Source organism: Stegastes partitus, unplaced genomic scaffold, assembly GCF_000690725.1.
Source record: "Stegastes partitus isolate 25-593 unplaced genomic scaffold, Stegastes_partitus-1.0.2 Scaffold837, whole genome shotgun sequence".
Lineage (NCBI taxonomy): Eukaryota > Metazoa > Chordata > Actinopteri > Pomacentridae > Stegastes > Stegastes partitus.
This window is the reverse complement of record NW_007578568.1, coordinates 41,288-66,257: the sequence shown is the minus strand read 5'-3', so window position 1 is coordinate 66,257 and position 24,970 is coordinate 41,288. Positions and strand designations below refer to the sequence as shown.

General features: G+C 46.9%; 1 protein-coding gene across 1 annotated transcript in view; it reads left to right on the top strand.

The window, feature by feature from the left end:
- The window catches only part of ttn.2 (titin, tandem duplicate 2), a 236,644-nt gene that overhangs the window by 175,001 nt on the left and 36,673 nt on the right, over positions 1 to 24,970 (top strand). The window contains exons 205-216 of the mRNA XM_008292835.1: positions 845 to 1,147; positions 1,231 to 1,536; positions 1,842 to 2,129; positions 2,579 to 2,869; positions 3,123 to 3,410; positions 3,504 to 4,091; positions 5,383 to 5,487; positions 5,570 to 5,767; positions 5,872 to 6,168; positions 6,341 to 6,928; positions 7,043 to 7,345; positions 7,483 to 24,576. Of these exons, the coding sequence (XP_008291057.1) occupies positions 845 to 1,147; positions 1,231 to 1,536; positions 1,842 to 2,129; positions 2,579 to 2,869; positions 3,123 to 3,410; positions 3,504 to 4,091; positions 5,383 to 5,487; positions 5,570 to 5,767; positions 5,872 to 6,168; positions 6,341 to 6,928; positions 7,043 to 7,345; positions 7,483 to 24,576 (20,649 nt within the window). The remainder of the gene's footprint in view (positions 1 to 844; positions 1,148 to 1,230; positions 1,537 to 1,841; positions 2,130 to 2,578; positions 2,870 to 3,122; positions 3,411 to 3,503; positions 4,092 to 5,382; positions 5,488 to 5,569; positions 5,768 to 5,871; positions 6,169 to 6,340; positions 6,929 to 7,042; positions 7,346 to 7,482; positions 24,577 to 24,970) is intronic.

Below are 24,970 nucleotides of genomic sequence, written 5' to 3'. Positions count from 1 at the left end.
TGTGTGTCTGTGTGTGTGTGTAGGTGTGTGTGTCTGTCTGTCATTCAAGTTCCACAACAAACAAAAGTTTATCATCTTCACATTCTGATCCTTAGACAAAAAATAAATTGAAATCTCCATTGATAAAATTGTACGGAAAAAGACTATTTTCTTTTAAAGAGCAAGAAACAAAACTCGTGTATGTAAATCGTTCCTTAACATGTTTTTTATTGCCAAGTGTACACAGAAGTAGGAATGTGGCTATCTTTATACCTTATTTACGGTCTGAAGGTCATTTTAGTCCTGCAGGAGATTTCTGAATGTTTGGGATGCAGCATAGATCTCAACATCCATGTGTAAATTGTCATTTTGCGAATGTCAGTACAACACTGTGCCAAGTTCACCACCTAATCATACAGCATGTGAGTGGAGAGTCGTTCTGCTTTCTCTGTACAGTTGGCATCAGAGAGCTGGAACATAAAACATGGAATTGTTGCTTTTATTCTATTTAGAAAGTGTCCAAAAATAACAAGTTTCTTTAATGGATCATAAGAACACACGACAGATCGTAACAGTTGCATTTTTAAAGCAAGTCACTGAACCCATCTGTTACAGACACATTATTAAACGTATGATGTGAGCACAACCACAGACGGTACAGTTCTAAAAGTCTGTTTCACTGATTCAATAAACGTCTGCACTAATCCTCATTTAATGTTCTAACGTCACCCAACCAGTGTTTCAGTCATCAATCCTCCTCATCATTACATTCTCACTCGTTCAGTCCTTCACATTTTGCCTGTTGAAGACATGGGATAAACTGTGATGCGAGATTATCACAACCTTCTGTCCTTCTTGTCCTCAGATGTTCCTGGTCCTTGTGAGCCGCCTGTCATAACTAACATCACCAAGGACTCCATGACAGTTAGCTGGAAGGCCCCAGCCAATGATGGTAAAGCTCCCATCCTGGGCTACATGGTGGAGAAGCGCGAGGCCACTGAGCTGACCTGGGCAAAGGTGAACCGCCGGCCGGTCATCGACAGGACCATTAAAGCAGTTCAACTAACGGAGGGCTCTGAGTACGAGTTCAGAGTCATTGCCATGAACAAGGCCGGTCTGGGCAAACCCAGCGACGCATCCAACGCCGCACTGGCTGTCGACCCCGTCTGTGAGTACCTGCTTTTAAAAAAAACACTTTGCACATTCAACTTAAATGCTTCAAATATTTAATTGACACATTGAATTCTCCAGATCCTCCTGGCCCACCTGCCTTCCCTAAGGTAGTGGATTCCACCAAGAGCTCCATCAGCCTGAGCTGGACCAAACCAGCGTACGATGGCGGCTGCGAGATCACTGGATATCTGGTGGAGTGCAAGCGAGCCGACAGTGAGGACTGGATGAAGTGCAATGTCCCGAAGAAACTCCAGGCCACCAAATTCCTGGTGACTGGCTTGATGGACAACACTGAGTACCAGTTTAGAGTCACCGCTGTCAACAAGATCGGCTACAGTGAGCCCAGCGACGTCCCTGGAAACCACATGGCCAAGGACATCCTGAGTATGTTCAGCTGTTTACTACGGCCTGGATCTCCATTCATATAGGCTGCATTCAGTATCATTAAAATCTTTAGTTCTACCTCAGTTAATCAGTTAAGTAGTCATTTTTTTATTTGAATATGTCACGGTGCATCATCACGGGGAATTATCTGTGCAGTAGTTACCACAGTCTTGCTGTCAACTGAAGATAACACTGAACTGATAATCAGAAAAGTGATAAAGAAGAAGAATTCAGCCAACCAGACAAATGGAAAAAAGAATGTTGTGGTGATGATGTTATTAAACGCTGATCTGTCTGTTGTTCAGTCGCTCCTGAAGCTGAGCTGGACGCTGACCTGAGAAAGGCTTTGGTTCTGCGAGCTGGTGTCACCATGAGGCTGTACGTCCCGCTGAGAGGACGCCCAGCCCCGAAGGTGACATGGACCAAGGTGGATGCCAACCTGAAGGAGAGACAGGGCCTTCTGATCAAGACCTCAGAATGGGACACCCTGCTGATGATTGAGGATATTAACAGATATGATGCCGGCAAATACGTCCTGTCACTGGAGAACAGCAGTGGCTCCAAGAGCTACACCATTGTGGTGAAGGTCCTCGGTAAGAATTTCTACTGTAGGAAGTGGGCGATACACACTACATCCAGCTTGGTTTAGAATGTTTAAGGAATGTTGATTAAAACTTCAATTTAAGACTTCAATTCAAGTCACTTTTATTTATATACTGCCAATTCATAACATATGTCATCTCCTAGCACTTAACATACTAAGGTGAAGACCTTACAAATTTTTTAAAAAATAACAGAGAAGCCAACAATCCAAAGCTCTCTTTGGATTCCCCATGAGCAGGCAGTCAGCAATGGTGGAAGGAACCAAACCCCCCCTGCAAGCTGAAGACTGTGCTGATGATGTAAAAAGTAGAATTAAAATGTGATTATGTTTCAGAAACAAACTTGTGAAGGTTGGAAATGTTTTCACTGTCACACATGCTTCTAGGGCCTGATTTGTATCTCAGTTTAGCCAACAAATCTACATGTTCTCCCTCCTCAGACTCTCCTGGGCCGCCCATCAATCTGATTGTGAAGGAGACCTCTAGAACTCACGCCTGCATCACTTGGGACGCTCCACTGATCGATGGTGGCAGCCCAGTCAAGAGCTACATTGTGGAGAAACGTCTGGCGGAGAGGAAGGCATGGACCTGTGTGTCGGCCGAATGCCACAAGACCTCCTTCAGGATCACCAACCTGGAGGGTGGGCAGGCCTACTGCTTCAGAGTGCTGGCTGAAAATGCTTACGGCATTGGAGAGGGCTGTGAGACTGCAGGCAGCGTTCGAGCCTCAGGTACCTACAAGAGGTTTTTTTTTTAATTGGAAAAGAATTTTTATAGCAGAGGGATGGTATATTTGAGTATTTGAGAGTACAGAACTGTAGACTGCTTTTTTTTTGTTTTATAGAAATAAAGAGAAGTACTTTCTGTTGGCATAAAAGTAGTCAAAATGAAACAAAGTCTTAGTATATAACTACTGGATCATCAAAATAAATACGGAATAGGAGGAACACAAACTCAGTGTTCTCAAATCTCCCTCCTCTTCAGAGCAACCTGGTCCTGTGATGGACTTCAAAGCCCAGAAGATCACAAAGGACTCCATCACCCTGGGCTGGAAGAAGCCCATCAGCGATGGTGGAAGCCATGTCACAGCATACATCCTGGAGCAGAGTGAAGGCGAAGAGAAGTGGAAGCAGATCCTGAAGGGCAAGAATGCGTCACACACCATCAGTGAGCTGACCGAGGGCAAGGAGTATTTGTTCAGAGTCAAGGCGCTCAATGAGTCTGGCGAGGGACCGCCCACTGAGCTTACTGTTGTCGCTAAGGACCAATTTGGTAAGAAATCAGCCTGATTAGCAGCCATTCTGTTTTTCTACAACATCAGTTGTTTTAGTCTGTTTTCTGATGAGTACCGTCTTTTAATTTTAGTGCTGCCTGACTGCAACTTGAGCAGTCTGCATGATGGTTGCTGCGTGGTGAAAGAGGGCAGCACAACACGTATCAACATCCCCATCGTTGGAATTCCCTACCCCACTGCAACCTGGAAGAAGGGCGATGTGGGGCTCGGTGACACCGGCCGAATGTGTATTGAGGCCTCTCAAGGTGTCACCACCCTGCTGATCAGAGACTGCCAGAGAGCAGATGCTGACACCTATACCATAAATGTCAGGAACAGCGCCGGCTCTAAGGACTGCAAGTTCCAGCTGAAGGTGGTTGGCAAGCCTGGCATCTGCACCGGACCCATTAAGTTTGATGAGATCACTGCTGATGGCATCACGCTGGAGTGGGGACCACCCAAAGACGATGGTGGTGCTGAGGTGTCCAATTACATTGTAGAGAAGAGGAGGACGACAGACAACAAGTGGGCCACAGTGGCTTCAGCCATCCAGAAGACCACCATGAGGGTGATCAGGCTCCACGATGGAATAGAGTACATCTTCAGAGTGTTCGCTGAGAACAAGTACGGCGTTGGAGAGTATCTGCGGTCTGACCCAGTCATCGCCCAGCATCCATTCAGTGAGTTCCACGCCATTGATCCATCCATCCATTATCTATACACCTTAATCCTCACTTGGGTCGTGGGGGGGTGGAGTCTATCCCAGCTGACTCAGTGTGAAGGCAGGTTCACCTGGACAGGTAACCAGTCTATCACAGGGCTACACTTAGAGACAGACAACCAAGCACACTCACATTCACACCTACGGACAATTTACAATCACCAATTAACCTCAGCATGTTTCTGGACTGTGTGGGAGGAAGCCGGAGAACCCGGAGAGAACCCACGCTGCATGGGGAGAACATGGAGACTCCACGCAGGAAGATCCTGGGTGTCCTCTCCGGGACGCCAACCGGCGACCTTCTAGCTGCGAGGCAACAGTGCTAACCACCAAGCCACCTGCAGCCCCACTCCATTAATTCAGTAGTTATTTAAATTTCACACATCCTTTCTAGTTTAATTACTTTACATTTCACACAACACCAAAATTATGACTTTGATACAGTACCTGCCTAAATATATATTGCTGCAGCAAAAACTGCAGAGATCAGAGCAGCAGAACTTTAGTGCACATTTTTATATCCATTTTCTTTCTGTTGAAATTTAGTCCATCATATAACTGCTGTTGTTGATTTGCGTGATATTTAGTAGCATGAGGTAATGTCCCCAGTGTGAACACTGTGTTTCTGTACAGAGATGTTGGACACATGGCTCAGTGAGCTACAAAAATAAACTAAGCAGTTATCAGAACTGTGGTGCAATGGTTAACACTGTCATGGGAGAGCAAGTGAAAGCAGAGTTGTTGTGCACATCAAGACAGACATAGCAAATACAGCTTCTTTAAAAAAACAGTAATATTTTACTAATTTTAGTAATAACAATATTGCCTTGTTTAACTGTACGGTGTTGGTGCTACAATACCTTTCTAACATCGGTATACTGTGCAATGCTAGTTTATGGTATAAAAGAAAAAAAAAGAAAAAGACAAGCATCCGTGTCGTCTACTCATGAGTCTTTGGATGTTTGCATGTTTCTTAAATCAAACCGCAAAAATCATTTATGTCATTCACCCAACTTCGAAAGGAATCACTGTTTTCAAAAAACAAATCCTGTGTAGCAATGGACCCTTTTCTGTGTTGCCAAGACGTTGTCTTTTGTTTTTAGAAAATACATTGACCAAGTAAAACGATCTCTGCACGCTATTCTCATTTTGAGACCTGAGGACTTGTTAGATACATACAGGTTCAAATACATGTATTTTCATTTTCTTCCCCTCTTTTCTGATACCTCCACCCCTCTTGCTGCCTCCAGATGTGCCCGAGGCACCTGCTCCTCCAGAGATTGTGAGCATCCGCCATGAATCGGCCATCTTGACCTGGGCTGATCCAAAGGACACCGGTGGCTCCCCAATCACTGGTAACAGACTATTATTATCAGTTTGTTGTTAAGCATGAGGACAGTCGGCAGCTTTCATTAAGTGATTTTCTGTTTTCTCCAGGATATCACATAGAGTTTAAGGAGAGAAACAGTCTGATGTGGAAACGGGCCACTAAAACTCCTCTGAGAGTGAAGGAGTGTAGAGTCACTGGCCTGATTGAAGGACTAGAGTATGAGTTTAGGGTGATGGCCATGAACATGGCCGGCCTGGGAAAGGCAAGCAGGGTTACTGAGGCTGTAGTCGCCCTGGATCCTATTGGTAAGTTCGCTTTTTTTCTTTCTAGGATTGTGTTACCAAAATGTTTTAGAAAATTTCTTGTCTTTGGTATGTTTCAACACTTTTGGTTCGCTTTGTGATGTTAGATCCTCCTGGCAAGCCTGAAGTGATCAACGTCACCAGGGGCACAGTCACTCTGATTTGGACAGCTCCCAAATATGATGGTGGCTACAAAGTGACTGGCTACATGGTGGAGAAGCTAGAAGCCGGTGGCAAGGCCTGGATGAAGGCACACCATGTCAACATCCAGGCCTGTGCCTTCACTGTCACTGACCTGACAGAAGGATCTCAGTATCAGTTTAGGATCAGAGCTAAGAATGCTGCTGGTGCAATCAGTGTTCCTTCAGAGTCCACTGAACTTCTGACCTGCAAAGATGAGTACGGTAAGCTAAGAGGTCAACTAAATTTTGTAATGTATAAGTTAAAACGTAAGAGTGACTGCAGGTTCTTGAAATGTATTTATGTTTGCCAAATATGTCATGCTTAAAGTCACAAATTTAAATTTAAAAAGGCTATGTATGAAGACGATTCCACTTTCCGCTGTCCTCTCTGCAGAGCCTCCAACTATCACTATTGATCCAGACATGAAGGACGGCGTATCAGTCAGAGCAGGAGACACAATTGTAATCACAGCCTCCAAGATTGGAGGCAAACCTCCTCCCACTGCTGTTTGGTCCAAGGCAGGCCGTGAGTTCAAGACTTCTGATATCGTCACCATCACAAGCACCCCTACCTCCTCCACTCTTGCAATTAAGTATGCAAGCCGCAAAAACACCGGAGAGTACACGATCAGTGCTAGCAACCCCTTTGGCATTAAGGAAGAGCACGTTAAGGTGAAGGTGCTGGATGTGCCCGGACCTCCAGGCCCCATTGAAGCCAGCAACATTTCTGCTGAGAAGTGCACTCTGACCTGGCTTCCACCAGAGGAGGACGGAGGCTGTTCCATCAAGTCCTACATCCTGGAGAAGAGAGAGACCAGCCGCCTGCAGTGGACCAAGTTAGCTGAGAATGTAATGGACTGCAGATATGTAGCGGCTAAACTAATCAAGGGCAATGAGTACATCTTCAGAGTGTCCGCTGTGAACCAGTATGGCACCGGAGACTCAAGCCAGTCTGGTCCAGTCAAAATGGTCGACAGTTTCCGTAAGTTTACGTAGTGTCTGCATATATATGTATAATTAGGTCAAAAGTGTGAAAATCATTTAAGATTACTAGCTATTAATGACAAAAATCTTCTTGCAAATTTTGTGTCCCCAGGCCCACCAGGTCCCCCGTCAACCCCAGAGATTGACAACGTCAGCAGGACTGCTGTCACCATTTCATGGAAGAGACCAGTACAGGACGGCGGAAGTGACATTAGAGGATATTGTGTCGAGAGGAAAGAGAGGAGAGGAATGAGATGGGTGAGAGCCTCTAAGAGGACGGTCCCTGACCTGCGCTTTAAGGTGCAGGGCCTGAGTGAGGGAGTAGAGTATGAGTTCAGAGTCACAGCTGAGAACAAGGCTGGATTTGGGGAGCCAAGTGAGCCATCTTCCCCTGTTATGACCAAGGACATTGTGTGTAAGTAAAACTCATCTTCCCATGTAATTGTGAGAGGCAGGAAAATTGATTTTCAGAAAATCCATATCAGATCTCCCCATAAAATAAAAAAATGCTCCTATTAACATCTATAAACTCATGTTTTTCAATTTTATTAGATCCTCCTGGTCCTCCATCCAACCCCAGAATTACAGACACCACAAGAACCACAGCCACCTTTGCCTGGGGCCGACCCCACTATGATGGTGGTCTTGAAGTAGAGGGATACATTGTCGAGTACAAAAAGGAAGGGCATGATGATTGGGAGACCGAGACCCAATACCCACTGAAAGCAACTGAATATGTCATTGGTAAACTTCAAAAAGGAGGCAAATACCACTTCAGAGTCAGCGCCGTTAACACTGAGGGAGTTGGTGAGCCTGCAGAGGTCGAGAAAGTGACTGAACTGGTTGACCAGGAGACGTTGCCTGACTTTGAGCTGGATGCTGAACTCCGAAGAACTCTGGTGGTCAGGTGTCGAGCTTCAATCCGCATGTTTGTGCCCATCAAGGGCCGCCCTGTCCCTGAAGTAACATGGAGCAAAGATGATACAAACCTGAAAACACGTGCACACATTGACACAACTGAGTCCTACACTCTGCTGGTTATTCCTGACTGCACCAGATATGATGCTGGAAAGTACAACCTCTGTCTGGAGAATGTTGCTGGAAAGAAGACTGGCTTTGTTAATGTTAAAGTTCTGGACTCACCAGGGCCACCAGTTAACCTCAAACCTAGAGAGATCACTAAGAACGCCATCACTCTTCAGTGGGAAATCCCTATAATTGATGGTGGATCTAAGATTCATAACTACATTATTGAGAAGAGAGAGGCCACCAAGAAGGCCTACACAGTGCTCAGCACCACATGGCAGAAGTGCTCATTTAAAATTCCAGACCTTGAGGAGGGAGCTTACTACTACTTCCGTGTCTCTGCTGAGAATGACCTGGGTGTAGGTGAGCCTGCTGAAACCCCTGAGCCAATCAGAGTGTCCCAGGCCCCTTCTGCACCGGAAAACTTGTATGTCACTGATGTGACAGCTGATAGTGCCAGCCTTGCATGGACCAAACCTCTCCATGATGGTGGCAGCTTGATCACTGGATATGTCATTGAGGCCCAGAAAAAAGACACTGACCAGTGGGTCCATGTGACAACCATCAAGGCTCTGGATTACACTGTCACAGACCTGATTGAGGGTGCTGAATACACTTTCCGCATAATGGCGGTCAATGCATCAGGCAGGAGTGATCCCCGAGAGAGCAGACCTGCTATAATCAAAGAGCAGACTTCTGCTCCTTCGTTTGATCTGCGTGGCGTCTACCAGAAGACCGTCATTGCTAAGGCAGGGGATCGCATTAAGGTGGAGATTCCAGTGCTGGGCAAACCCAGGCCTGTGGTGTCCTGGAAGAAGGGAGACACTGTGTTCAAAGAGACACAAAGAATGAACATTGAAACCACACCAACATCAACAATCCTCAACATCAGTGAGATCAAGAGGACAGATGGAGGCCAGTATTCCATGACTGGAAAGAACATGTTGGGTACAATGACAGAGACGATCACAGTCCTGGTCCATGACATTCCAGGTCCTCCCACTGGTCCCATTAAGCTGGAGGAGGTTTCATGTGATTATGTTCTCATGTCCTGGGAGGCACCAGAGAATGATGGAGGGGTTCCCATCAACAACTATATTGTTGAGATGCGGGAGACTACTGGTACTTCATGGGTGGAGTTGGCAGCTACAGTGATCCGCACCACATTCAAGGCAGCTCGACTTACTACTGGAACCCAGTATCAGTTCCGCGTCAAGGCCCAGAACAGATATGGCATTGGACCATCTATTATCTCTGAACCAGTGGTGGCAGCTTATCCGTTTGATGTACCAAGCCAGCCTGGAACACCTGTGGTCACATCTTTCAACAAAGATGCTATGACTCTTAGCTGGAACGAGCCATCCTCTGATGGAGGTAGCGCCATTCTAGGCTATCATGTGGACAGAAAAGAGAAAAACAGCATTCTGTGGCAGAGGATCAGCAAAGCTCTTGTTGTTGGTAACATCTTCAAATCAACAGGCCTTGTTGATGGAATAGCATATGAACACCGTGTCATTGCTGAAAACATGGCTGGTCTCAGCAAACCCAGCAAACCCTCTGAGCCCATGTATGCGTTGGATCCAGTTGACCCACCAGGCCGGCCTGTGGCACTGAATATCACTAGGCATGAGGTGACAGTGTCATGGACCAAACCAGAGGGAGATGGTGGATTTTCCATCACTGGATATACAGTAGAGAGGAGGGAGATGCCCAATGGACGGTGGCTCAAAGCAAACTTCAACAACATTCTGGAGACCGTCTTCACAGTCAGTGGTCTGATTGAGGATGCAACCTATGAATTCCGTGTGTTTGCTAGAAACTCTGCTGGTGCAGTTAGTGCCCCATCTCAATCGTCAGAGGCAATCACATGCAGAGATGACATTGAAGAGCCGAGGCTTGATGTTGACGCATCATATAGCAGCAACGTTGTTGTCATGGCAGGAGAGGTATTCAAGCTGGAGGCCAATGTGACTGGCAGGCCAATCCCATCTCTCGTATGGACCAAAGAAGGAAAGGAGCTTGAGGATACAGCCCATCTCGAGATAAAGACACATGACTTCCACACAACTCTGATAAACAAAGATTCACTGAGGAGGCATGGCGGTGCTTTCACTTTGACTGCCAGCAACCCTGGTGGTTTTGCCAAGTTCACATTCAATGTCAAAGTGCTGGACAGACCGGGACCACCAGATTCCCTCACGGTAACAGATGTGGCTGCTGAGAAATGTGTCCTTAACTGGTTGCATCCAACACATGATGGTGGTGCCAAGATTGAATACTTTATTATTCAGAGGCGTGAGACCAGTAGGCTGGCATGGACTAATGTGGCCACAGACCTTCAAGCCAACAGGTTCAAGGTCACCAAGCTACTAAAGGGCAATGAGTACATTTTCAGAGTCATGGCTGTCAATAAGTACGGCATCGGTGAACCCCTGGAGTCTGAACCTGTCATCTGTGCCAACCCCTATGTTCCCAGTGACCCACCCCAGCAGCCTGAAGTCACCACAATTACCAAGGACTCTATGGTCGTCTGCTGGGACCGTCCTGAACATGACGGAGGCAGCAGAATAAACACATACATAATTGAGAGAAGGGATAAGACTGGCCTACGCTGGGTGAAGTGCAACAAGAGAACTGTGACTGACTTACGTTTCAAAGTCTCTGGCCTCACACTTGGACATGAGTATGAATTCAGAGTACTTGCTGAGAATAACGCTGGTCTAAGCCAGCCTAGTCCTTCAAGTCCATTCTACAAAGCCATAGATACCATCTTCCAGCCTGGACCTCCAGGAAACCCCAGAGTGCTGGACACAACTAAGTCCTCCATCACACTCGCCTGGAACAAGCCTGTCTATGATGGTGGCTCTGAAATCACTGGTTACATTGTGGAGACCTGCTTCCCTGAAGAGGATGAGTGGACAATTCACACACCCAAGAAAGGATGGTCAGCCACTTCCTTCACCATCACCAACCTGAAGGAAAACCAAGAGTATAAAATCAACATCTGTGCCACTAATTGTGAAGGTGTGGGAGAGCCCGCAGCTGTTCCTGGAACCCCAAAGGCTGAAGACAGATTGCTTCCTCCAGAAATTGAACTTGGAGCAGAGCTCCGTAAGGTGGTCTGCATCAGAGCCTGCAGCACACTCAGACTCTTTGTCCCTATTAAGGGCAGACCAGCACCTGAAATAAAGTGGTCAAGAGAGCATGGAGAGTCCCTAGACAAAGCTAACATTGAAATCACCCCGTCATTCACTACTCTTCAGGTGGAAAATGTTGACAGGTTTGATGGAGGTAAATACATGGTGACTGTGGAGAATGCCTCAGGAAGCAAGACAGCCTTTGTTAATGTCAGGGTGCTAGACACTCCTGGAGCGCCTCAGAATCTGATTGTCAAGGAGGTCACTAGAGATTCAGTTTCCCTTGTTTGGGATGCACCTCTCATTGATGGTGGCTCCAGAGTTCGCAACTACATTGTGGAGAAGCGTGAGTCAGCCAGAAAAGCCTATTCAACTGTCTGCCCCAGTTGCCATAAATCTAGCTGGAAAGTTGGAGACCTGGAGGAAGGAAAGATGTACTTCTTTAGAATCCTGGCTGAGAATGAATATGGCATTGGCCTCCCCGTAGAGACTCTTGAACCAATTAAAGTGTCAGAAAAGCCTCTACCACCCGGCAAAGTGTCTCTTTGTGAAGTTACCAGCACCAGTGTGACACTGACTTGGGAAAAGCCTGACCATGATGGTGGAAGCAGAATCACAGGCTATATTGTTGAGATGCAGGGTAAAGGTAGTGAGAAGTGGACCCAGGTCATGGTGGTAAAGACCAATGGGGCTCAAGTAACTGGTCTTACACAGGGAGAGGAGTACATGTTCCGTATCTCAGCCACCAATGAAAAGGGAGTTAGTGATCCACGTCCTCTTAGCGTGCCTGTTGTGGCTAAAGATCTGATCATCTCACCAACCTTTAAACTGCTTTTCAGCACATTCAGCGTGCTGGCAGGAGATGATCTGAAGATAGATGTACCATATGCTGCCTGCCCCAAAGCTACAGCAACATGGCTCAAAGATGGTGTTGTTCTCAAGGAGACAACAAGAGTTAATGCTGAAGCCACTGACAAAAACCTTCTCCTGGTCATTAAGGAGGCTTGCAGAGACGATATAGGCACATACACTATCAAGCTGACCAACACAGCAGGAGAGGCAACTACAGATATCAGTGTTGTTGTTTTAGATAAGCCTGGTCCTCCGACCGGCCCAATTAAGCTGGATGAAGTCACCGCTGACAGTGTGGTCTTGTTCTGGGATCCACCACAGTATGATGGTGGTTGCAGCATCAACAATTACATTGTTGAGAAGAGAGACACATCTACCACTAACTGGCAGATTGTATCAGCTACAGTGGCCAGAACTACCATCAAGGCAGCCCGTCTGAAGACTGGATCTGAGTACCAGTTCAGGATTGCTGCAGAGAATAGATATGGCAAGTCTTCAGCGCTGCTCTCTGAAACTATTGTTGCACAGTATCCATTTGAAGTACCCAGTTCACCACGTTCTGTTGTGGTCCAGTCAGCCACCAAGGAGACCATGGTGGTTGTATGGGAGAAACCCAGCAATGACGGTGGAAGCAAAATTCTAGGCTATCACTTGGAGCTTAAAGAGAGAAACAGTATACTGTGGGTAAAACAGAACAAGCAACTTATTCCAGAGACCAGATTCAAAGTTCTCGCCCTCGAGGAGGGTATTGAGTATGAGTTCAGAGTCTATGCTGAGAACATTGTCGGCCTCAGTAGAGCCAGCAAAGTGAGTGAAATGCAAGTGGCCAGAGATCCTTGTGACAGACCAGGAAAACCAGAAGCTGTCATTGTCACAAGAAGCAAAGTGACACTCAGATGGACCAAACCAGAGTATGATGCCGGCATTAAGATCACAGGTTATGTGGTTGAAAAGAAGGAGGGAACTGGCCGCTGGATGAAGGCCAGTTTCACCAACATCATTGAGACAGAATTTGTTGTTACAGGGCTTACTGAAGACCAGGTTTATGAGTTCCGTGTCATTGCGAGAAATGCAGCAGGTGTTTTCAGCCTGCCATCTGATTCTACTGGAGCCATCACTGCCAAGGATGAAGTGGATCCACCCAAGATTGACCTAGAAGCCAAGTACTCCCAGGCTGTGGTGGTAAATGCTGGAGAGACATTTAAGCTTGAGGCTGCTTTTTATGGTAAGCCCGTTCCTACAGTGCACTGGCTAAAGGAAGGCAAAGAGATTGCTGAAGCAGCTCGCCTAGAGCTAAAGAACACCGACTTTACAGCTTGTATAGTTGTTAAGGAAGCCATTCGTGTTGATGGAGGTCAGTACACTTTACAGGTGAAAAATGTTGGAGGAGAGAAATCTGTTAGCATTAATGTGAAGGTCCTGGATAGGCCAGGCCCACCTGAGGGCCCTATCTCCATTTATGGAGTTACCAGTGAGAAATGTTCCATTTCCTGGAAGCCTCCCTTGCAAGATGGAGGCAGCGATGTCTCCCATTACATTGTTGAGAGAAGGGAAACCAGCAGACTGGTTTGGACTGTAGTTGAACCAAAAGTTCAGACACTAAACCTGAAGATCACCAAACTTCTTCCTGGTAATGAGTACATCTTCAGGGTGATTCCAGTTAACAAATATGGAGTTGGTGAGCCCCTGGAATCTGAGGCAATGATTGCCAGAAATTCATTTGTCACTTCCAGTCCACCAAGGGAGGTGGAAGTCTCCACAATCACCAAGGACTCTATGGTGGTCACCTGGGAGAGACCAACTAATGATGGTGGCAGCCCCATCCAGGGATACGTTGTGGAAAAACGTGACAAAGATGGTGTGAGATGGACCAGGTGCAACAAGCGCAATGTGAGTGAGCTGCGCTTCAGAGTGACAGGACTTCTTGAAAACCATAGCTATGAATTTAGAGTAGCTGCTGAAAATGCAGCAGGAGTTGGCACACCTAGCACACCAACAGTTTACTACAAAGCACTGGATCCCATTTTCAAACCAGGCCCACCAAACAACCCTAAGGTGGTTGACACATCCAGGTCCACTGTTTCCCTGACATGGGGCAAACCCATCTATGATGGTGGCTGTGAGATTCAGGCTTACATAGTTGAGGCATGTAATGGGGCATCCGATGAGTGGTTTATGTGCACTCCTCCCACTGGAGTCACGGACACCAAGTTTACCGTGAAAAAGCTTCTGGAAAAGCATGAGTATCAATTTAGAGTGTGTGCAATCAACAAAATGGGTGTTGGTGAGCACGCTGATATTCCTGGAAAAATTCTTATGGAGGAGAAGCTTGAGGCTCCTGATCTTGACCTTGATGCTGATATGAGAAAGATGATCAATATCAGATCAGCAAGCACACTCAGGCTCTTTGTTCCTGTTAGAGGTCGTCCAGCTCCTGAGGTGAAATGGGGCAAAGCTGAAGGTGAGATTAAGGAAACCGCCCAAATTGACAATACAGGCAGCTATGCTTCACTTGTCATTGAGAATGTGGACAGATTTGACAGTGGCAAGTACACACTGACTGCAGAGAATGCAAGCGGAGTAAAGTCAGTCTTCATTAGTGTCAGAGTCCTGGACTCCCCCAGTCCTCCAACTAACTTCATGGTGAAAGAGATTACCAAGAATTCTGTAACACTCACATGGGAACCTCCACTCCTGGACGGTGGCTCAAAGATTAAGCATTATATCGTTGAAAAGCGTGAGAGCACCAGGAAGGTTTATTCTCCCATCACCACCTGCAACAGGATGTCATGGAAAGTTGAGCCTCTTCCAGAGGGCGGGATCTTCTTCTTCAGAGTTCTGGCTGAGAATGAGTATGGTGTGGGTCTTCCTGCTAAAACTGCAGAGCCAATTAAAATATCTGAGAAACCACAGCCACCTGGCAAGGTCAGTGTTATTGATGTTACTCATAGCACTGTAACTCTAACCTGGGAGAAGCCTGAACATGACGGAGGCAGTAGGATCAGTCACTATGAAGTTGAACTGGCTCCTAAGGACAGTGAAGCCTGGTCTGTGTGTGCTAGTGTAAAGGCACTGGAGACAGTGGTGACAAACCTTCTCAAGGGAGAGGAGTACCAGTTCAGAGTTGTTGCTGTAAATGACAAGGGCAAAAGTGACCCAAGACAACTGGTCCAGTCAGTTGTAGCAAAGGACCTTGTAATCGAACCCACTGTTAGACCCAAAGTTAGCACTTACAGTGTCCAAGTGGGGCATGACCTTAAGATAGAGGTCCCAATTGCTGGTCATCCAAAGCCAACCATCACATGGACCAAGGATGGGGCAGCCCTTAAACAGACCACCAGAGTCAATGTCACAGACTCAGCACATCACACCACTCTCACCATAAAGGATGCCACCAGAGAGGATGGCGGTATGTACAGTATCAATATTGCCAATGCTCTTGGTTCCAAGGATGCCACTATCGAGGTGATCACCCTCGACAAACCAGGGCCACCAACAGGCCCTGTCAAGTTGGATGATGTCAGTGCTGAGGACATCACTCTTAGCTGGGAGCCACCTACATATACAGGTGGTTGTCCAATCTCTAACTATGTGGTAGAGAAGAGAGACACAACCACAACCAACTGGGTAGTAGTATCTGCCACTGTAGCCAGAACCACACTAAAAGTAGGCAATCTGAAGACAGGTGCTGAGTACCAATTCCGAATATATGCTGAGAACAGATATGGTAAGAGCTATGCCATTGATTCGGAGCCTGTTTTGGCACAGTATCCATTCCAGGAGCCTGGCCCACCAGGAACACCATTTGTGTCTTCATACACTAAAGACTATATGGTGGTTGAGTGGCACAAACCCCCATCTGATGGAGGTAGTGCCATTTTGGGCTACCATCTGGAAAGGAAAGAGAAGAACAGTATCCTCTGGACCAAGATCAACAAAATGCTCATCCAAGACTGCAGATTCAAATCTGCTCCTCTGGAAGAAGGCATTGAGTATGAGTACAGAGTCTATGCAGAGAACATAGTTGGCATTGGAAAGTGCAGCAAAGTATCTGAGGTTTATGTTGCCCGTGACCCATGTTATCCTCCTGGCCGTCCTGAGGCAGTGATTGTGACCAGGCACTCTGTGAAGCTGAGATGGACCGCCCCAGAATACGATGGTGGAAGCCTCATTACTGGCTATGTAGTGGAGAAACGTGACCTCCCAGAAGGAAAGTGGATGAAGGCTAGCTTCGCTAACGTCATTGAACACGAGTTCACAGTTACTGGCCTAACAGAAGACAGTAAATATGACTTCAGAGTAATTGCAAGGAATGCAGCTGGTGCTGTCAGCAAGCCCTCTGAGACCACGGGATCCATAACAGCCAAGGATGAAGTTGATCCACCTAAGTGTGAGACAGATCCTATGTACAACCAGACAATTGTTATCAATGCTGGAGAGACTTTCACTCTGGAGGCCAGCGTGGAAGGAAAGCCCATCCCAACAGCACAGTGGTTCAAGGGAGAAGTTGAAGTTGAAAACTCAGCAAGAGCGGAGATCAAAAATACAGATTTTAAAGCTTTACTGATTGTAAAGGATGCCATCAGAGTGGATGGTGGTCAGTACATGCTGGTTCTGACGAATGTGGCTGGAACTAAGACTGTCCCGTTCAGTGTGAAGGTTCTGGACAGACCAGGCCCCTCACAGGGGCCTCTTACTGTCAGCAATGTTACTGAGGAGAAATGTTCACTGTCATGGTTGCCACCGAGACACGATGGAGGGGCTAGCATTTCTCACTACATTATTCAGAAGAGAGAAACCAGTCGCTTGGCATGGACTTTAGTCTCCAGTGACTGTGGAGCTACCATGTTTAAGGTCACCAAACTACTGAAAGGCAACGAGTACATTTTTAGAGTCATGGCCGTGAATAAATATGGTGCAGGTGAGCCTCTTGAATCAGCACCAGTTATCATGAGAAATCCATTTGTTCCTCCTGGCTCACCACAGGAACTTGAGATCACCAACATCACCAGAGATTCCATGACGGTCTGCTGGAACCGCCCTGACACCACAGGAGGAAGTGAGATTGTTGGTTATATTGTTGAGAAGAGAGACAGAGCTGGAGTGAGGTGGACCAAATGCAATAAACGCAGAGTGACAGACTTGCGTTTCAGAGTAACAGGGCTGACTGAGGACCATGAATATGAGTTCAGGGTTTCTGCTGAAAATGCAGCAGGAGTTGGCCACCCAAGCCCACCTACACCCTACCTTAAAGCCTGTGATCCCACCTTTGAACCTGGCTGTCCCACCAATGCACATGTGGTTGACACTACTAAAAACTCCATCAGTCTGGCTTGGCATAGGCCGATCTATGATGGTGGATGTGAGATTCAAGGATACGCTGTGGAAATTACTAAGGCTGATGAGGAGGAATGGACCATATGCACTCCACCTTCTGGAATTAATGCTACCAAGTTTACCATCAAAAAGTTGATAGAACACCAGGAATACAAGGTGCGTGTTTGTGCCATCAATAAGCTGGGTGTAGGTGAGCCCACAGAGATCCAAGGAGTTGTGAAACCTATTGACAAGATTGATCCTCCAGAAATGATACTGGATTCAGAGCTCAGGAAGGGGGTAGTTGTCCGTGCTGGAGGCTCAATGAGAATCTGCATTCCATTTAAGGGTCGTCCTACTCCTGAGATAAGCTGGGCCAAAGAGGATGGAGAACTGCCAAGTAAAGTTCAGATTGAGACAGGGGAAGATTACACACAGCTCTCCGTTGACATCTGTGACAGATATGATGCTGGAAAATATATTCTCAACTTGGAAAACAGTGCTGGCACTAAATCAGCCTTTGTCTCTGTTAAAGTCCTGGACACTCCAGGAGCTCCTTTAAATCTAGCAGTAAAAGACATTACAAGGCAAAGCGTCACTCTGACCTGGGAGCCTCCTCTTATTGATGGTGGTGCAAGAATCAAGAATTATCTGGTTGAGAAACGTGAGTCGACCAGAAAGGTTTACTCTAATGTGGACAACAAGTGCACAAAGACAAGCTATCGTATCACTGGCCTCACAGAGGGAACTATCTACTATTTCAGAGTCTTAGCTGAGAATGAGTTTGGTGTAGGACAGGCAGCTGAGACAGAAGATTCAGTTAAGACCTCTGAGCCCCCTCTACCAGTAGGTAAAGTTACATTGACTGAAGTGACAAAAACCACTGCCTCATTCTCCTGGGAGAAGCCAGATCATGATGGAGGCAGCAGGATCATGGGATACTACATTGAAATGCAGCCTGTAGGCTCAGAGGAATGGGTGGTGGCCACCACAACCAAAACCTGTGAGGGCACTGTCATGGGCCTCAGTGCAGGACATGAGTACCTGTTTAGAGTCTTAGCCTTCAATGAAAAGGGCAAGAGTGACCCCAGACCTCTGGCTGCACCAGTCACAGCTAAAGATGTGACTGTTGAGCCCGGGTTCAAGATGAGATTCAACACTTACAGTTTACAGAATGGTGAGGATCTGAAGATTGAGATTCCCGTGATTGGACGCCCAGTTCCCAAGGTTGAGTGGAAGAAGGAGGGACAAGCTCTTAAGGAGACAACCAGACTAAATGTATCCAGCACACCATCATCTACTAAGCTATGCATCAAAGATGCCAATAAGGAAGACTCTGGTAAATACACTGTCACAGCCACCAGTAGCATTGGGACAACTACAGAGGAGATCACTGTTATCATTCTTGACAAGCCTGGACCACCTACAGGCCCTGTGAAGATTGAGGAGGTGAGCTCTAATTTTGTCAGTCTGTCCTGGGAGCCACCAGAGTACACTGGAGGCTGTCAAATCAACAACTACATTGTGGAAAAAAGAGACACTACCACCACGGCATGGCAGATTGTGTCTGCAACAATTGCCAGAACAACTATTAAAGTCACCAAGTTGAAGACTGGCATTGAGTATCAGTTCAGAGTGTCTGCTGAGAATCGATATGGAAAGAGTTCTGCCATTGTCTCTCCTGCTGTCATTGCTCAGTATCCATTCAGTGAGCCTGCAGCCCCAGGAGCACCAATTATTTCTGCTGCAACCAAGGATAACATGGTTGTTGAGTGGAAGCCTCCCACTAACAATGGAGGCAGTCCTATCCTGGGCTATCATCTTGAGAGAAAGGAGAAGAACAGCCTTTTGTGGACTAAACTCAATAAGCTTTTAATCCCAGATGCACGTTTCAAGACCATAGAACTGGAAGAAGGTATTGAGTATGAATTCAGAGTTTATGCTGAGAACATTGCAGGTCTCAGTCCAGTTAGCAAGGTCTCTGAGAGTACAGTGGCCAGGGATCCTTGTGACCCACCAGGAACTCCTGAGGCTATTGAAATCACCAGAAACCATGTGACCCTCCAGTGGACCAGGCCTCAGTATGATGGAGGTAGTGCAATCACAGGCTATGTAATTGAGAGGAGGAAGCACCCAGATACTCGCTGGATGAAGGCCAGCTTCACTAACATTATTGATACCCAGTTCACACTCACTGGTCTGACTGAGGACTGTGTTTATGAATTCAGAGTCATTGCCAGGAATGCTGCTGGCATCTCCAGCCGTCCCTCTGAGAGCACAGGAGAAATTACTGCCAAAGATGAAATTGAGGCTCCAGCAGCCACCATGGATTCTAAATTCAAGGATCTGACTGTTGTTCATGCTGGCGAGACATTTGTCATTGATGCTGACTATACTGGCAAGCCTCTGCCTGAGGTCATTTGGTTAAAAGATGGAAAGGAGATTGACAAAACAACACCAAGAATGGAGATCAAGACCACACTTACACGTACCATTCTGACCGTCAAGGACTGCATCAGAGTGGATGGTGGCCACTTTGTCCTCAAGCTTGTCAATGTGGGAGGAGTCAAGATGGTCCCTGTTAATGTTAAAGTTCTGGATCGGCCTGGTCCTCCAGATGGCCCACTAGAGGTTAAAGGTGTCACAGCTGAGAAATGTTATCTGCACTGGAACCATCCCTCACATGACGGTGGAGCTAGTATCTCTCACTACATCATTGAGAAGCGAGAGACCAGCCGTTTATCATGGACTATGGTTGAGCCCAAGATCCAAGCAATCAGCTACAAAATCACAAAACTGCTTCCTGGAAATGAATACATCTTCAGGGTCACTGCTGTGAATAAATATGGTGTTGGTGAGCCTTTAGAATCAGAGCCGGTTATTGCTCGTAACCCTTTCACCACTCCCAGTGCCCCCTCCACACCAGAGGCCAGTGCTATCTCTAGAGACTCCATGGTGCTCACCTGGGAGAGGCCTGAGAATAATGGAGGAGCTGAGATTGAAGGGTATGTCCTTGAAAAACGTGATAAAGATGGCATTAGATGGAGTAAGTGCAACAAGAAGAGGCTGAATGACCTGAGATTCAGATGCACTGGTCTCACAGAGGGCCACTCTTATGAGTTTAGGGTCTCTGCTGAAAATGCTGCTGGTGTGGGAAAGCCTAGCGCACCAACTCAATATATCAAGGCCTGCGATGCCACATATCCACCAGGACCTCCAAATAACCCCAAAGTCACCGACCATTCAAGCACCACGGTCTCCCTGTGCTGGTCTCGGCCTATCTATGATGGTGGGGCACCAATCAGCGGATACATTGTTGAAGTAAAGGAGGCAGCTGATGATGAATGGATTGTCTGCACACCACACACTGGTGTCCAAGCCACTCACTACACTGTCAAGAAACTGAAGGAGAATGCAGAGTACAACTTCCGCATCTGTGCTGTTAACTGCGAGGGAGTAGGAGAGCATGTGGACCTGCCTGGGTCTGTGATTGCTGCAGAGAAGCTGGAGGCTCCTGAAATTGAACTGGATGCTGATCTGAGAAAAATGGTCAATATTCGTGCTACCGCCACCCTGCGCCTCTTTGTGACAATTAGAGGAAAGCCAGAGCCTGAGGTCAGATGGTCAAAGGTTGATGGCACTCTGAATGAACGTGCTCAGATTGAAGTGACAAGCTCTTACACCATGCTGGTCATTGAGAATGTTGACAGATTTGACACAGGTAAATATGTACTGACCCTTGAGAACCTCAGTGGCTCTAAATCTGCCTTCATCAATGTCAGAGTTCTGGACTCCCCTAGTGCTCCTACCAACCTGGAGGTGAAGGATGTGAAGAGAACTTCTGTCTCTCTGTCCTGGGAACCTCCTCTCATTGATGGTGGGGCTAAGATATCACACTATATTGTGGAGAAGAGAGAGCAGAAGAGAATGGCTTTCACCAGTGTTTGCACCAACTGTGTGAGGAACTCCTACATTATTTCTGACCTACAGGAGGGAGGCCGATATTATTTCCGTGTGTTGGCTGTGAATGAGCTGGGAGTAGGTCTGCCTGCCTCCACAGATCAAGTAAAGGTGTCTGAGGCTCCTTTGCCTCCTGGTAAGATTGTCCTGGTTGATGTTACTCGTCATACTGTCACCCTTTCCTGGGAAAAACCCGATCATGATGGAGGCAGCAAGATTACAAACTATTTTGTGGAGATGCAGCCCAAGGGAGATGACAAATGGACTGTGTGCAGTGAAGTCAAAGCACTGGAAGCAACTATTGAGGGACTCACAACTGGAGAGGAATACTCCTTCAGGGTGATTGCTGTGAATGATAAGGGCAGGAGCGATGCTAAGCCTTTGGCTGCCCCTGTGCTAGTAAAGGACATTACAATGGAGCCCATCATAAACTTGTTGTTTAGCACATACAGTGTAAAATCAGGAGATGACCTGAAAATTGATGTTCCCTTTAAAGGCAGACCTCAGCCTGAGGTGTCCTGGAAGAAAGACGGCCAGCTGCTTAAGCAGACCACCAGAGTAAATGTTCTTACTTCCAAGACCTCATCAAAGATTGTCATCAAGGACGCCACCAAGGAGGATGTAGGAAAGTATGAAATTACGCTGACTAACTCAGTTGGTACCAAGACAGCTGAAATCTCTGTCATAATCCTGGACAAACCCGGCCCCCCAAGCAACATTAAGGTGGATGAGGTGAGCGCTGACTTTATCTGTCTGTCCTGGGATCCTCCAACCTACGATGGTGGTTGCCAGATTAACAACTATGTGGTGGAGAAGAGAGACACTACCACTACCACATGGCAGATTGTTTCAGCCACAGTAGCCAGGACATCAATAAAGGTTTCGCGTCTCACTCAGGGAACAGAGTACCAGTTCCGCATCGCAGCTGAAAACCGTTATGGCAAGAGTCATGCCATTGATTCTGCTCCTGTTGTCGCTCAGTATCCATTTGAGCCTCCTGGTCCTCCAACCAACCTCCATGTCGCCCATGCCACCAAAACTGGCATGCTCGTGGAGTGGGGCAGACCTGCCAGTGATGGTGGCAGCCCTGTTGTTGGCTATCATGTTGAGTGCAAAGACCAAAGCAGCATCCTGTGGACCAAGGTCAATAGAGGTCTGCTGGCTGAGACCCAGTTTAAGATGACAGGCATCGAGGAAGGCTTACTGTATCAATTCAGAGTCTATGCTGAGAATATTGCTGGCATTGGTCCATGCACTAAGGCCAGTGAGCCTGTGGCAGCCAGGGATCCATGTGAGTCTCCACGTAACCTCAGAGTCACAAATATTACCAGAACCTCAGTTTCCCTCTTCTGGGAAAAACCAGAGTATGACGGTGGAGTTAAAATTACCGGCTACATTGTTGAGCGTAAGGAACTTCCCAATGGTCGCTGGCTGAAATGCAACTTTACCAATCTGCAAGACACCTACTTTGATGTCACAGGCCTCACAGAAGATGTCCAGTATGACTTCCATGTCATTGCTAAAAATTCTGCAGAGCTGTTGAGTGTTCCTTCAGAAAACACTGGTCCTGTCACTGTCAAGGATGATGTGGACCCTCCTACCATCATCCTGGAGGATAAATTCAGACAGTTGGTTGTCATAAAGGCTGGCGATATCATCAGAATTGATGCTGAAATTACAGGGCGTCCTTTGCCAGTTGTTTCATGGTCTAAGGATGGAAAGGAGATAGAGGCTAAGGCCAGGTGTGAAGTCACCTCCACCAACTTCACCACCACCCTGATTGTTAGAGATGCTATCAGGAGGGACTCTGGTCAGTATGTCCTTACTCTGCACAATGTAGCAGGAACCAGGTCTGTTGCTATTAACTGTAAGGTTCTGGACAGACCCGGACCTGCCTCAGGACCTCTGGCCGTGTCTGGCCTCACAGCAGAGAAATGCACCCTTACATGGGGACCTCCTCAGGAGAATGGCGGTGCTGAGATCATGCACTACATTGTGGAAAAACGTGAGACCAGTCGCCTTGCCTGGACTCTCATCTATGGTGACATGAAGGCAACTACCTGCAAAGTGACTAAGCTGCTCAAAGGAAATGAATACATCTTCAGAGTCAGGGGAGTCAATAAATATGGAGATGGTGAGGCCCTGGAGAGTGAGGCAACAAAGGCCATGGATCCATTCACAGTGCCTGCAGCTCCCGCTAATGTCCAGGTCACTTCAGTTACCAGTGAGGCAATGACCATTTGCTGGGAAAGACCAGTTTCTGATGGTGGCAGCAGTATCTCTGGTTATGTAATTGAAAAGCGAGAGAAAACTGGCCTCCGCTGGTGCCGTGTCAACAAGAAGCCTGTTTATGACCTCAGAGTTAAAGCGTCACACCTTCGTGAGGGTTGTGAGTACGAGTACAGAGTGTTTGCTGAAAATGCAGCTGGCCTCAGTGCTCCTAGCATTCCTTGCCCGCTTACCAAGGCTGAAGACCCTCAGTTCCTGCCTTCACCTCCTGCCAGGCCAAAGATTATTGACTCTACAAAAACTACAGTCACCCTCTCCTGGAATAAGCCACTATTTGATGGTGGAGCACCTGTGACTGGTTACAGAGTTGAATACAGAAAGACATTAGATGACGAATGGGTTGTTGGAGTCCAGAACACCAAGAACACTGAGTTCACAGTGGTGGGATTGACACCTGGGGCTGAATATGTGTTTGTTGTCAAGTCCATCAACAAAATTGGTGTCAGTGAGCCCAGTCCTGAGTCAGACAAACAGATTGCTAAAGAAAGAGAGGAGGAGCCAGTCTTTGACATCAGCAATGAGATGAGGAAAACTCTTATTGTACGGGATGGCAGCTCCTTCACCATGACAGTGCCTTTCAGAGGCAAACCCATCCCCAGTGTTACTTGGACTAAGCCTGATGTTGACCTCAGAGTCCGTGCTGTCATTGACACCACAGACAACTTCACCTCTATCACTTTAGAGAAAGCAACTCGCAACGACTCTGGAAAATACACCGTGACCTTGTCTAGTGTAGCCGGAACCTCCTCCTTGACACTGAATGTCCGAGTCCTGGACTCACCCGGACCTCCTGCACATGTAGAGGTCAAGGAAGTGACAAAGACCTCTGCTACAGTCACCTGGGACACTCCTGAGAACGAAGGAGGAGGACCAGTCAAGAACTACCTTGTCGACTTCCGAGAGGCCAGCAAGAAAGGCTGGACGCGGTTGACTGACACCTGCCACAGACTGACGTACAAGGTGACAGATCTGCAGGAGGGAGGAGTCTACTACTTCAGAGTGACAGGCGAGAATGAGTATGGAATTGGTGTACCTGCTGAGACCAAAGAGGGAACCAAGATCACAGGTACTGAATTTTAACTTCGGAACATTTGCTGTATTTCCACAATGAATATTCACATTTTGTGGTGCCATATTAGTAAACATTAATTGAAAAATGTAAAAAAAAAAAAAAAAAAAAAGTCAAAGTTTTGAAAAAAAAAAAGTGTATATCCTTGAGATGGTTTTTCACTTTTCCAAAAAGACTTAATGAGCTTCTTGAGAGATGGGAATATCTTTTCTGGTAGCAAACATTGAAGTCACTTGACTGATCAGCTGTTGCTGGTTCTTTTGTTTCCCTTGCCTCTGGGTGTCATGAAACATAGCCAATACCAGCTGACATGAAAGAATCATTAAAATTGACCAACTAGAAACAGTTCCCGAGGACCTCCATACACTTTTGTCAAGTGTTTTTGTTTTTT